This window comes from Palaemon carinicauda, chromosome 16, assembly GCF_036898095.1.
Source record: "Palaemon carinicauda isolate YSFRI2023 chromosome 16, ASM3689809v2, whole genome shotgun sequence".
NCBI lineage: Eukaryota > Metazoa > Arthropoda > Malacostraca > Decapoda > Palaemonidae > Palaemon > Palaemon carinicauda.
Genome location: NC_090740.1, coordinates 38,955,398 through 38,970,242, shown reverse-complemented (window position 1 = coordinate 38,970,242; position 14,845 = coordinate 38,955,398). Strand labels below are relative to the sequence as shown.

Genomic DNA, 14,845 nt, shown 5'->3' with positions numbered 1-14,845 from the left:
TCTCTCCATATCACCCTTTACCTTATCTCGTCATCTAATTCTCTACCTCCCTGTTGATCCTCTACCCCTTACAGGCTCCTCCCAAGTCCTTTTCACTCTCTCCCCACCATACATCCTTAACATTTGCCAACACCATCTCAGCCGTGACACTCTTACCATCTCAGTTATATCCACTCCACCTGCCATTCTTCTTATTTCATCACTTTCCAATCTTTCAGACAGCGATATTCCCATAATCTACCTTAACATTCTCATCGATGTACTCTCAAGCTTTTCTTCCTCTTTTACTCTTAAAGCTTAAGTTTTGGATCAAAACTTTAACACTGTTCTTATAACTGTGCTGTAGATCTTGACTTTTAACTTGATTGGCCTTTTCGTTTCACATACCCTTTCTGCTACCTCCCTCCACTTTCCTCATGTTGCTTTTATTATATTCTCAATTTCAGCCTTGCATCCTTACTCCTGATTCATAGCAAATGTCAATGATCTAAATTGTACCTTTTTATAACTGTTCCTCTATTTTCACATTTGGCTATCCTGTCCCTACCTTCGTTGCTGCTAACTAGGGCTTCAGTCTTATCTGCATTCACATTCAGGCCCCCCCCCTTCCCAAAGTCTCTTTCCACTCTACCACTATTCTCTATATTTCTTCCTCATTTTCAGCAGTAATCACTAAATTATCTGCATAGAGTAACTCCCACAACTCCTCATTTTTGATCCCGTCACTTAACACATTGAAGACCAACACAAACAAAACTGGGCTTTCTGCTGATCCCTGATATAATCCCATGCAAACTTCAAAGGTTTCTGTTTCTCCAACAGTTGTTATAACGTTTGTCCTTGTTCTTTCGTAAAACATCTCTACCAATCTAACCTACTTTTCCGTGACTTTCTTTTTCCTCAAGCATAAGAAATCGCTTCTTATATTCTGTCATAAACCTTTTTTAAATCTGAAAAAAACAAAGAAGGCCATCTGATTTCCCTCTAGTCTCTTCCTGTAACTGCCTTTCTATAAAGATGGCATCCACAGTCACTCTCCCCTCATGAATACACACTGCTTTTTCCCAATGTTCCCAATCTCTCATCTAGTACCCTCTCTAACAATTTCAAATCATGCTCTGTCAATTTAATTCCCCTGCAGTTACTTCATTTCATGGTGTCACCTTTCTGCTTAAATATAGATACCATTAGACTCTCCTTCCTGACCTTAGGCATTATTTCGTCTTCCCGTATTGCTCTCAATAAATCCAGCATCCATTCTTCCCCCTCTCTCACTAGTAGCTAGACCATTTCAATTTTAAACTCTGATGGGACTGGTGCTTTACCATTTTTCCTTCTACTCAATACTCACTTCACTCCTGTACTCTTTACCTCCATCACTGGCCCGTCCCAGCTCCTCTTTCTCATTTCCAGTATTCAATAGTTGCTCATAATATTCTCTCCATCTGATCTCTATATCATCATCCCTATGCAATATATTTTTATCTCTATCCCTGATGACTACCTGTGGCACCAAATCTTGTCTTTGCCTTTTCCTTAAGTTTGAAATCTTATAGATATCCTTTTCTCTTTCCTTTGTTCCTAGCCTTCCATTTAACTGCTGTACTGCTCTTCCAATAGCTATACCTGTTTTTTCTCCTAGAATCTTTTTCCTCTTCTCTGTACCATTCCTCTGCTCCCTGTGCCTGTCATATTTTTTAGTCCTTGAATACCTTTGCTTTTTTAAACTTATGCTTGCACCTCTCTGTTCCACCACCACTTTTCTCCTTCTGGCACACCATATCCACTGGATTTTCCCAGTCATTCCTACCTTTCCCCTGCACATATTTCTTTCATACGAAACAAAACATTTTCCACCCTGTTACCCTGTCCAGTCTCTAATACCTTTCCAGTCATCTCTCTCACAATACTCCTAAATTGCTCACATTTTCTCCTTTAAGGTCCCAAACCTTAATTCTAGATATAATCTTTCTATTTTGGGGGTTTCTATCTCTCATTTTAAAATCCATTACTACCATTCTATGTTGTTTAACACAAGCTTCGTCCAAAATCTTTTTAGAGTTCATCCTATTTTCCTTGTATGCTTCTCTAAACAATAAGTAATCAATTTGGCTTTCCACTCCTCCACATTCATAGATTTTCGGATGTTTATCCAACTTCTGAAAACAGGTGTTCATACATACCAATTAAAATTCTAAGCTATCCCTAATACATACTCCCCATCCTAATATCTAATACCAAATCCGAGGCCTCCATGTATTTCCTCATATCCATCCCTTCTGTTCCCTACTCTGCCATTCATATATACTCCTATGATTAGCTTCACTTACTCCTTCACTGATCTAATACCAGCCTCAAACTTCTGTCTAAATATTTCTTTTTTTCATATTCCTGACAACTCCTCTGCGGGAATATGCTGAAATTATATATTTTATCTATCCACCTGTTATCATTGGGATCTTTAAGACTTCTATAATTCATTCTGTTTGCTTCTACCACTTTTTCTTTCCAGCTATTACCTATTATGACCCCAAACTCCATTTCTTCCATCTCTTGACCCGCTGTAATAGAGTTTATACCCATTTCCTATCTATCTAGTTTTATTTCCTTTCCATCTAGTCTCCTGCAGACACAAGATATCTACCTTCCTTCTCTCCATCACAACCACTATCTTCCTCAATCTTGCCATTAGTGAACTAACATTCCAGGTACCCGATCTGATTTCTATGCTCTCACAAACTTTTTTGGCCAGAATCATGAACCATGCGGTACGCCTCGTTCATTTACCACACCAGTATGGGGATTCTGACACACGTCACTTACAGGAGACGCCCTAGCTGTATGCTCATTTATAATTACATCAAGCATGGTTTATAATTTGCCAGAGGCTTTTTACGAATGCATGCCTTTGCAGTCATCAACCACAGTTATTGGTGGTGGGCTTAGCTTTTGAGCAAATAGTCCAACTACAATGCAGCAGCTATCTTTATAGTCATTTTCTACGACACACAGGACATACGGTGGTAGTATTCTTACACCACTACAACAGGGCTTCAAAGAAATTAATTCTTCATTTAATAATATTTGTTAATTAATTTCAAAATTTGTAAAGAGTTTTGTATTGTATATTCTTACCCCCACAGCTTTTATACAGAAGTAAAAGGTAGTTCGATAAATGTGTCTGAACCATATATTAATGGAAAAACAAAACAACGTTTTATTACGATCTTCAAACCTAATTGGAACTCCATTTGTCTGGAGAGATATTGTCTTCGATTATAAGATGGCATTAGAACATTATACATTAATTGTTAGTGTAAAGTAACATGTCTAGAAAGGAACACACTTATATATATCATCATCATAGCACCTTCTCCTTATACCGTAAATAATGCAAAGGGCCTCGGTTACACTTCACCAGTCGTCTCTATCTTAAGCTTATAAATCAATACCTCTTCATTCATCATTTCCCAAGTCACGCTTCATAGTTCTCGGCCATGCAGGCCTGATCCTTCCAACTCTTTAGTGCCTTGTAGAGCCCAGTTTAAAGTTTGGTGAACTAATCTCTTTTTGGGGAGACCGATGAGCATGTCCAAACCATCTCTATCTACCCCTCACCATGGTCTCAGCGACATATGGCACTCGAGTAATCTCTCATGTAGTTTCCTTTCTAATCATGTTCTGCAAATTAATTCATACCTTTTTCTGAAGGTTTTATTCTCAAATCTACAAGATGTGTTGGTTACTGTTTTAATGTCGTACCATGACTCATGTTCATACAGTAACACCGATCTCACTAAACTGATATATTGCCCGACTTTTATATGTAATTTCAGGCGGTTTGATTTGCAAATATGACTTAACCTAGCAATTTTTTGATTTGTTTTTTTCCAATCTTTCATTATACTTCTTTTCTAAAGACCCTGTATTAGAGATCATACCTCCTAAATATTTCAATGATTCTATCGCATTAACCCAATAGCCTTCCAATAATATTTCATCTTCCAATGCAAATTCCGTTATCGGCATCTCTGTATTTCTACTATTTATCTTAAACCCAACCTCGTGTAAGGTTTTCATCTTGAACCCAACGTCATATACTGTATATATATATATATATATATATATATATATATATATATATATATATATTTATATACATATATATAAACACACACACACACACACACACATATATATATATATGTATATGTATATATATATATATATATATATATATATATATATATATATATATATATATATATATACAGTATCTATCTATCTATCGTTCTAACTCTATCTTTCTATTTTCTATCTATCTATCTATCTATATATACATATATATATATATATATATATATATATATATATATATATATATATATATATATATATATAATCCTTGATAGGAAATCTATCATTAAGAAAGATATGCCATTTTCAATTAAGTAAAAGCATTCCCTCCAAAAAAAAAAAGACAAATTGAGAAAGTCTTTCAAGATTTTAGTGGATCCATCTTTTCTGAAGAATTGGTTTAATTCTTTCTTTCTACCTTGTTACGAGTATTTCTCTCCTGTTACTTTGGACAGCAACTTACAGTGTAGTAAATTTCTTATTCCCGATATATATATTAATCTCTGGTACTCTCTTTCAGTTAGTTCGTTATACATAATGTATAAAAAAAAAATTCATAACTCTAACCATCCTTTGCATTCAGATCTTACCGGACAGAACCATCCTTTTCATAATACTAGGTATGTATTTAATTATAATAGTCATGCCTTCTCCATCATAAGACTCTATACTACACAGTATTCAAGAAGTTTTATTCCAGCTATGACTAATTTGTAGAATGATCTACAGAATCAGGTAGTTGAATGGACTGAATTTCAAAAGTTCAAACTTGCAGTGAATGTTTTTATGTTGGAAATGTTGATTCTACAAAGATTGGCAGAGTTTCTTAATCGAGAATGAACTTCGACAAAACAAGAAAAACGACACCAAGCTGTATTAAGATTTATTATCATGTCACGATAGTATTAAGAGACAAATTTCATTTTTAGATTTTAACCATATTTTACATTGTATCCACAAGGACTGTGAACTTTATAAAAACAAAGTATGTCTAACCCATGCTAAAAAACTTTTTAAACTAGGCGGTTTCTATAAACCACCATCTTGTAATGGCAATAAAGTCGTGTATAACCTCTCTAACTACCAACTAAAAAAAAAGAAAAAAATACCTATTATCCTTTGGACTTGACCATTGCCACAAACCAAAACTCGATCATATTAAAATGAAAGTAAGTATGGAAATATTTGCAAATAAAGTAAACAAACTAAACAACGACCACTGTTCTGATAAAGAAGCTGTCTATAAAGAAAGGCAAGACCTATTCAGTAATATATTAGAAGAATACAAGAAAGAAATCCAGGTACCATTGTTTGATCAAAATGACATAAAAATACTAAGAAATCTAAGTGAAAACAAAGACATTATATTTTCTAAACCAGACAAAGGGAAAGGTATTACCATCATAAATAAAAGTGATTATGTAGAGAAAATGATAAATATTCTTAACAATCCATTGCAATTTGAAAAAAAGTAAAAAAGACCCTTTCAAAAATACTCTTCTCCTAGAAGACAAGGTTAACAGACTACTAAGTTATCTTAAAAAAGGTAAACATATAACAGATGAAGAGTATAAACATTTGTATGCTTCGGGTCGCAATCCTGGTATCTTTTATGGTTTGCCAAAAAAAATACATAAAGAGAATATTCCTTTAAGACCAGTGCTATAGTCAATCAATACACCAAATTTTAGTTTTACAAAATTTATGATTCCTAATATAGAAGAATGGGCAAAGAATGAATATACCTTGGAAAATTCATATGCATTTTTTGATACTATAAAAAATTTTAGACTAAAAAATAATTATTATATGGCAAGCTTTGACATCGAAAGCTTATATACAAATATTCCCACAAAAGAAGTTATTGAAATCGTAGCAAATAAAATGTACAAGGATAATAACTACTTTAGAAACCTGAGTAAATCTAAATTTATTGATATATTAAACATTATTGTTCAAGATTAATTTTTTATTTTTAACAAAGAGTATTACAAACAAAAAGATGGACTAGCTATGGGGAATCCTATTTCGGCAACTTTGGCCAATATTTTCTTATGTTTTCACGAGACTGAATGGTTGGAAAATTGTCCTTTAAGTTTTAAGCCTGTGTTGTATAGAAGGTATGTGGATGACACATTTATTATTTTTAAGCAAAAAAATGACACAATCAAATTTTTTAATTATTTAAATTCTCAACACAGTAATATCAAATTCACCATGGAAGAAGAAAACGAAGGTAAAATGCCCTTTTTGGACGTACTAGTCACTAAAACTTCTGACCTTAAAATACATATGGAAGTTTATAGAAAGCCCACTTTTACTGGACTTGGTTTAAATTTTTTAAGTGAGTGTAATTTAAGATATAAAATGAACAGTATTAATACTCTCATTAATAGAGCATATAAAATTTCATCAAATTACTTTAACTTTCATAAAGAAATTACATTCTTAAAGGAATTTTTCAACAACAATGGTTACCAGGATAATTTATTTTACAAAAAATTACAAATTTTTCTTAACAAAATCAATAATGTTTACAACCAAATTTGTGAAGTAAAAGACATTATATATTTTCGATTTCCTTACATATCGAACAAAATCAATACTATAATAGAAAGGGAAATTAAGCACATAACGAAAACCTACTTCAAAAATATAAATATTAGAATGGTATTTTTCAATAATTTTAAGATAGGCAATTTGCTCAAGTCCAAGGAGTCGTTATCTAGTGAACTATGTTCTATGGTTGTTTATAAATTTGCGTGTCCGAAGTGTAGTTCGGAATATGTAGGTAGTTCGACAAAACTGTTGTCTACCAGAACCTTTGAACATACAGGCATTAGTTCAAGGACCCTTCTACCGCTGGGTAAGCCTTCTCATTCCTCTATAAGAGAGCATTGCCACGGAGTGTGTAACACCAATTTTAATCATCTTGATTTTAGCATTATATGTAAAGCTCGATTTGAGACCGAGCTAAGATTATTAGAAACATTTTACATAGAAAAACTTCAACCAAAATTAAACCTAGATAACTCTGCTTTCAGCAGAAAAGTGTTTCAAGTACTATTTATAATTTTAAATTATCTTATTTTTCTCATGTCTTTTACCAATGTTTTTTATTGTTTGTATCAATGTATGTTTTTAACTTTACAGAACCTGATGATGGACGAATTGTCCGAAACGTTGTAATAAAGGTGATTGGATGAAGATGATGTTTCAATTTGTGCTTGCACTACAGTTCCTCATTAAACTGCGTTTCCCCTCGTCTGAGAATTACAGAACTACCATTTTAATAATAATAATAACAATAATAATAATAATAATAATAATAATAATAATAATTCTACTACTACTACTACTACTACTACTACTACTACTACTACTACTAATAATAATAATAATAATAATATCTAAGTACAGACAGTTCGTAAAGTGACATTTCGAAACTTGGGCTTCTTTGGCCAGACTTGATGATGGTTCATGGTAAACCAAAGCATCCGTAGTGTCAGGTGTCAGTTAATGCCCTAACTGTGTTATAAAAATCATGCTAATTCAATGGTTAGGTGAAAATGATAAACTGACTGGTCCATGAGACTCTAGGTCGTGCAGTTTCAAAAGAACACTCATTGAGATACTACCGCTAGAGAATTATGGGGTCTTTTGACTGGCCAGACAGTACTACATTAGATCCTTCTCTCTGGTTACGGTTCATTTTCCCTTTGCCTACACACACAGAGCGAATAGTCTGGCCTATTCATCACACATTTTCCTCTATCCTCTTACACCTGACAACACACATTACAAACAATTCCCCTCAACCCAAGGGGTTACTGCACTGCACTTGGTCAGTGGCCACTTTCCTCTTGTTAAGGGTAAAAGAGACTCTTTTAGCTATGGTCAGCAACTCTTCTAGGAGAAGGACACTCCAAAATCAAATCATTGTACTCTAGTCTTGGATAGTGCCATAGCCTCTGTACCACGGTCTTCCACTGTCTTGGGTTAGAGTTCTCTTGCTTGAGGGTATACTCGGGCACGCTGTTCTGTCTTGTTTCTCTTCCTCTTGTTGAGTTAAAGTTTTTATAGTTTGTATAGGAGATATTTATTTTAATGTTAATCTTCTTGAATTTTTATTTTTCCTTGTTTCCTTTCCTCACTGGGTTATTTTCCCTGTTGGAGCCCCTGAGCTTATAGAATCTTGCTTTTTTAACTAGGGTTGTAGCTTAGCAAGTAATAATAATAATAATAATAATAATAATAATAATAATAATAATAATAATAATAATAATAATAATAATAATAATACCATTCTGGAAGTAAATAATCCCCAGACAAAGCACTCTTTGATGTTCAGGCCAGAGTAGGTCTCCGCTCAACTGCACTTCCATATGATTTACTTGAACTTACACTTTTCTATCGGATTCTAGCAGTTGATTCACATGAGAGCCCTACTTACCGTAAGGATTTTACTCATCAAGGTATAGTCACGCTCACACAGAATTTTTCTTAAGGTACTAATAACTGAGCTTATTAAGTTCATAATCACAGACTAAATACATCACAATTATAAAATACCTATCTGTGTAATAAAGTTAGAAAAACATTGCTTCTTTTCCTTTTTCTTCATTCAGATGATTCATCCGATGGTTCTGCCAATCCAGACAGTTCATCCTGTGACCGAAATCCTATGGAAGACTTCATCTGCTCCAAGAAACCATAGTACTTCATAGATCAAAAGCAGCTGCATGTCAGTTAGCATAAGCTGAATGCATGGTGATACGTAGTCGTTTAGATCATGACCCTGCTAATCCCTGAGATATTGTGTCAATTCCAATACCGTTGGTTGATTGAGATAAAAGTGATTCCCGAAATGTTATCAGTGTTATCTTAGTTCGCGATGAATAGGGCATGTATCGAATGGGCGTCTGAGAAGGATTACCAAGGCAAGGATATAGGACTTCGTCAGGTAGTACAGGAGTCACTTAGGGTTGGTGGTTAAAGTTATGCTAAGTGTAATTGTATTGTGAGTAAGAAACAATATCAAACAAATCGCTGAAAATGTTATGAAGAAGGTCAAAAGTGCAATAGCTGGTGCCTCTCTAGTTTCACCTGCAAGAATAAAAGCTAATTTAATGTTTTAATTTTTTGTCATATTTTATTTTTTCATTGTGTTATTGTCACATTAAATTGTCATGTAGGTTTTTATGAATAAAATTTTCCCTTACGTACACTGTTTGTTTGTCTATATTAGTATATTACCCGATATTGGTCATTATGCCAAGAAAACATATTGTAATTTTAGAAATTTTATGAAGTTTCGCCAATTTTTAGCTGATTTCTAAATAGCTTGTGTGAAGCGGGTAATTCACATATTGCCTGGATATATCTGTCATTTTACAAACTCTAGATTTGAATATTGGCTGTAACACATATGCAGTCATTTTCAAAATGTCTGATCATTAAAACAAAAACAAAAAAACTAAATTCAGGGTCACATTGCATAAAAACCTAAAGATTTTGACATTCTGCAAAAGGAATCCAAAATTTTTGTCAATTCACATAATCAGTTTCATCGTTGGTCAGTATATAAAATTTCCAAACAACAAGTGGCCAAATAAAAAAGCTAGGAAATAATAGACGATAGGAAACATAAACTAAGATAAGCTTATTCATTCTTAGAAGATACTGTAAAAATTTCAAATACAACATCAAAACTTCAAGAGCTTTAGCAAGTGGCTAATTAAAAGAAAGACGAGTAAATGATAACGTAACCTTTAATAGCCTGAACGTAAAATTTATTAGCTAGTGAATGTGTTATCAGAAAATGAAATATCTAATGGTTTATAACAGCAATTTAATGCTGAGAGGAATACTAAAATATCAGTTGTTGGCGAATGGGTGGATAAATGATCAACTGGATGGATGTGTCCTACCTCCAATGAACTTTTGTAGCAAAAGCTGGATGAATCTTTTTTTTTTTTTTTTTTTTTTTTGTGATACTCAGGCACAAACGGCCTCTGAAATTTCTGATTGACTTTTTTGATTAATCAATCAAGCAAGACGTTTAGTCCATAAGACCAATAACTAGATCCTATTATTTGGTTATATAGTGAATTATCATTTAAACAGCATTACAAATAGAAAATGAACAAATAGGGAATTTTTCTCCATCTTCTCGAAAACTATATTCGATCCTGAATAAAAAGTAAAAATTCTTGCCAAATTCCCTGCATACATGAAAGAATGGTAACACGAGATACGTCAGTCACTGCAGCATCTTAGGAGGCGTTTGTTTGCCATTCTAAGGTGAAAATGACAGTCTCGGGTCTTGCCTGCAGATTATGTACTGTAAAATTAAAATAATAAGGGAAAGGAAAACAAGTTCACATGTTTATAACAGAAAGAATAAAACAAAAAGACAACAAAAGCCGCAAACAAATAAATCAGCCTCATTATGAGGAAAATGAGTGAGATCTAATATCAACAGTTCATAAAGTCATCGCCCTTATATAATAAAGAGAAAGTGTCTAGGTACATATACACACACACATATATATATATATATATATATATATATATATATATATATATATATATATATATAGATAGATAGATACATATATATATATATATATATATATATATATATATATATATATATATCTATATATATATAAATATATATATATATATATATATATATATATATATATATATATATATATATATATATATAACGGATTTTGAGCGAAGCGAAAAATCTATTTTTGGGTGAGATGGCCATGTCGTCCTGATGGAAGTTCCTATAGGGTAGCTTCCTAGGGTATATTACAACTACGGCGATATTCCCAGAGAATTTACCTTAAGGTACCAGAATTCTAACTCCTGGAGCGAGTATCCCTCGTGAAAGGGATATCGCGACATATCAGAGGACGTATTCTAGACACGTCACATGGCAATCTACGACCTGAACATAGATTTCGTCTCGTAGGAGGTGATTGACGAGATACGAATTCGGGAAAGAAAAAGGGGAGCCGCTCCCAAGGCTTCCCTATCCCCCGATTCGTATGCGTGCCTGGCGCCAATCCTGGCGCCATCTGTATTCCTTGTAGCGTACACGAGGTGCTACAGATACTGTATGTAGGGAGGGGTCCTACAGCCCTTTCTTAGAAAGGCAAGGGCGGGTCCATCAGGACGACATGGCCATCTCACCCAAAAATAGATTTTTCGCTTCGCTCAAAATCCGTTTTTTGGGCTCAAGCCATGTCGTCCTGATGGAAGTGTACCAGAGCATTACTGTATCTGTGGATTCTCAGAACGTGCCGTACTCCCCGGAGGTAATTTATTCCCGGTCGACTAGACCTAGAGACCTAAGATGTTACCGTTATACATCTTTTCAACTAACTATAAACTATGTTAGAGCTTCCTGCCCCCTACAGGGAAGAGTCCTACTAGACTCTGGAAAGTCTCGAAGAGTACATATATCTATGTATGAATACCAGGCAAGCTAATATAGTGGTCTCGCCCTATATTAAGTAAAGCATAGTTTGTATAGAACCACTGCGTCAATATATTGACCAGTAATCCGCACAATACTTGTATTGGACAAAGGTTTATATCCGCATAGGAAGAAACTAATAAAACCGCCCTCGTCCCTTTGTGGGACGGAGTCCTCCCATTAGGGGACTATCTAAACCAATGCAACATAGCTTGCATAACAGAACAATTCTATCAGAATTATCCCAGATAAGATACATAGAATTAAAATGCTCAATTATACCAATAAATTGACACAGGTGAAAGAGACGCAAGGTTCTCAAGAACAAGTTTATTGACAGATAATAAACAGACAGGTTAACAACAAATATATATATTTATATAAAAGAGGATAACCCAAAACTTTAAGCATAAGTATGATAGTAAACAGAACTTGTTTATCTGAAAGAAAAACCATTAAACACCACTTTAATAAGATACCAAGGTATCAAGTCATAAAAGTCTGTATTACAAATCAATCACATTAGCGTTAGAAACGCTTGGCACACATGTCTGAACTTATGCTAGGTTCACCTTTGAAAGAAGGAACAGTCTATATGGGCACTTGGTGCCCTCATTTAGTTTGTAGTACAGTATGTACCTACACACTCACCCTGGACTTAATCGTCCCAATTAAGACCACTGTTCCTCGCAGAGTTAAACAGTAGGGTTAACTACACGACCCACTGCTACCACAGATCTCTTAAGTTCCTCTACTTGCTTCGCATAGTGGCGAAAGAACACCCTGGAAGACTTCCAGCCCGTGTATGAACGGAGATGTTCAAAATCCATACAATTAAAGAAATTTAGGGATGAGGCAACTTTCCTCGGATCGTGACCTGAGGGTGTACTGTCAGGATCCGCTCTGCGAATAAAATATGTGATTTTCGCTCTGAGTTGATTCAGAGATAAATTTGAGCCTGATGTTTCTCCCCTGAATAGTTGACCACCCTTGAAGTCTGAAGTTCTATGAAGATAGACCTTTAGGCATTCTACTGGACATAGAGATGCATCTTCTTTCAGAGGGCAGATTCTCCAGGGACCCCACCTGTTGGTGGGTAACTCATTCTTGGCAAGAAACGTAGGATCCAGAAACAGGTTCAGCTCCCCCCCATCCAGGAACTGAACACGACCTGCCTCTCTCGAGAGGGCTACGATCTCACTAACCCTGGCCCCGGACGCGAGTGCAAATAGGAAAATAACTTTTTGCGTCAAATCCTTTAACGCACATTCTTCATTGCTCAACAGGGAGGCGAAATGAAGAACTTTGTCTAAAGACCATGAGATGGGCTTTGGAGGTGGTGAAGGTCTGAGCCTAGCACAGGCTTTCGGAACTTTATTAAAGATCTCGTTACCTAGGTCGATCTGGAAGGCAAATAAAATGGGTCTCATCAAGGCAGATTTACACACTGAAATCGTGTTAGCTGCCAACCCTTGGCCATGGAGGTGGATGAAGAAAGATAAGCAGAAGTCTGTTGAGATCTCCTGCGGATTCTTTGCCTTTACAAAGGCCACCCATTTTCTCCAAGATGACTCATATTGCCTTCTAGTCGATTTGCACTTATATTCCTCTAGGAAGTCTATGCTGGCTTTCGAAATCCCGAAACGCTTTCTCACCGCGAGGGCGAGAAAATCATGAGCTGCAGGGTCCGGGTTTTCTGTAATGAAGCGCAGACAGTCGACTTCTGGACTCGCTGGGTCAGAACTGGATGTGGTAGCGGCACGAACTTCATCTGTAGTTCCAATGCCAAGGGGAACCACATACTGTTCGGCCACTTGTGGGCCACTATTGCCGCTACCCCCTTGAAGGATCTCAGTTTGTTGAGGACCCTCAACAGAAGGTTGTGAGGAGGGAACAGATAAATCCTGGACCATCTGTTCCAGTCGAGGGACATTGCGTCCACTGCTTCCGCTAAGGGGTCCTCGTACGGGGACACGTACAGGGGCAACTTCTTGTTGTCTTTCGTCGCAAAGAGGTCTATTTGCAGTTCTGGGACTTGATTCAGAATGAAGGAAAATGATCCTGCGTCTAAGGACCATTCCGACTCTATCGGTGTGAACCTGGATAGAGCGTCCGCTGTCACATTGCGGACTCCTTGAAGGTGAACTGCCGACAGGTACCACTTCTTCTTCTCCGCCAATCGGAAAATGGCTAACATCACTTGGTTGAGAGGTGGTGACCTCGACCCTTGTCGATTCAAGCATCTCACAACCACCTCGCTGTCCGTCACCAATCTTATGTGGATCGAGTGACGCGGGGAGACTTTCTTTAAGGTAAGGAGCACTGCCATAGCTTCTAGAAAGTTTATATGAAAGGTCCTGAATAGCTTGGACCAAGTCCCCTGGACTTTTTTCCGATGAGAGTGACCTCCCCATCCCTCCTTTGAGGCGTCTGAATGAATCGTCATCGACGGGGGAGGTGGCTGAAGAAGAACAGACTTCTTTAGATGTCTGGCTTGGGACCAAGGTCTGAGAAGAGTACGTAGCCGAGGCGGCACTGGTCTTCTCAGGTCTCTTCGCGCGTTTGATGCATACCTTCTCCAAACTCCGGTTGCATCCTTTAGCTGTGCTCTTAGCACTGGGTCTGTCACTGAAGCAAACTGGAGAGAGCCTAGTACCCTCTCCTGTTCGCGTCTTGATATCCTTTCGGAATCTAGAAGTCTCTTGACAGAGCCCGCTATCTCCTTCCTTTTCTTCATCGGGATGGAGAAACTGTGTGACAAAAGGTCCCAGTGGATTCCCAGCCACTGGAACTTTTGGGATGGAGAAAGTCGAGACTTTTTTCTGTTGATCTTGAAGCCTAGGTACTCTAGGAACTGGATCACCTGCCTGGAAGCTTGCAAGCATTCGGTCTCGGATGCTGCCCACACCAGCCAGTCGTCCAGGTAGGCTACTACCTGAATTCCCTTTAGGCGCAATTGTTTGAGAGCTGCGCTCGCAAGCTTCGTGAAAATCCTTGGGGCTATGTTTAGCCCGAATGGCATGGCTCTGAAGGCGTACAGTCTCCGCTGTAGCCTGAACCCTAGGTAGGGGGAGAGTCGACGGCTGATTGGAATGTGCCAATAGGCGTCTGACAAGTCTATAGAGACTGAGTATGCCCTCTTGGGCAGTAAGGTCCTTATGTGTTGCAGTGTTAGCATCTTGAATTTGCAATTCACTATGAACTTGTTGAGTG

The 14,845-nt window shown here is 36.6% G+C and overlaps 1 protein-coding gene across 1 annotated transcript; it reads right to left on the bottom strand.

The window, feature by feature from the left end:
- Positions 1 to 1,336: 1,336 nt before the first annotated feature.
- On the bottom strand, positions 1,337 to 1,804 carry LOC137655267 (uncharacterized). The gene has a single exon (XM_068389152.1). It carries the CDS (start codon positions 1,802 to 1,804, stop codon positions 1,337 to 1,339), a length of 468 nt encoding a protein of 155 aa, XP_068245253.1.
- Positions 1,805 to 14,845: the final 13,041 nt, after the last annotated feature.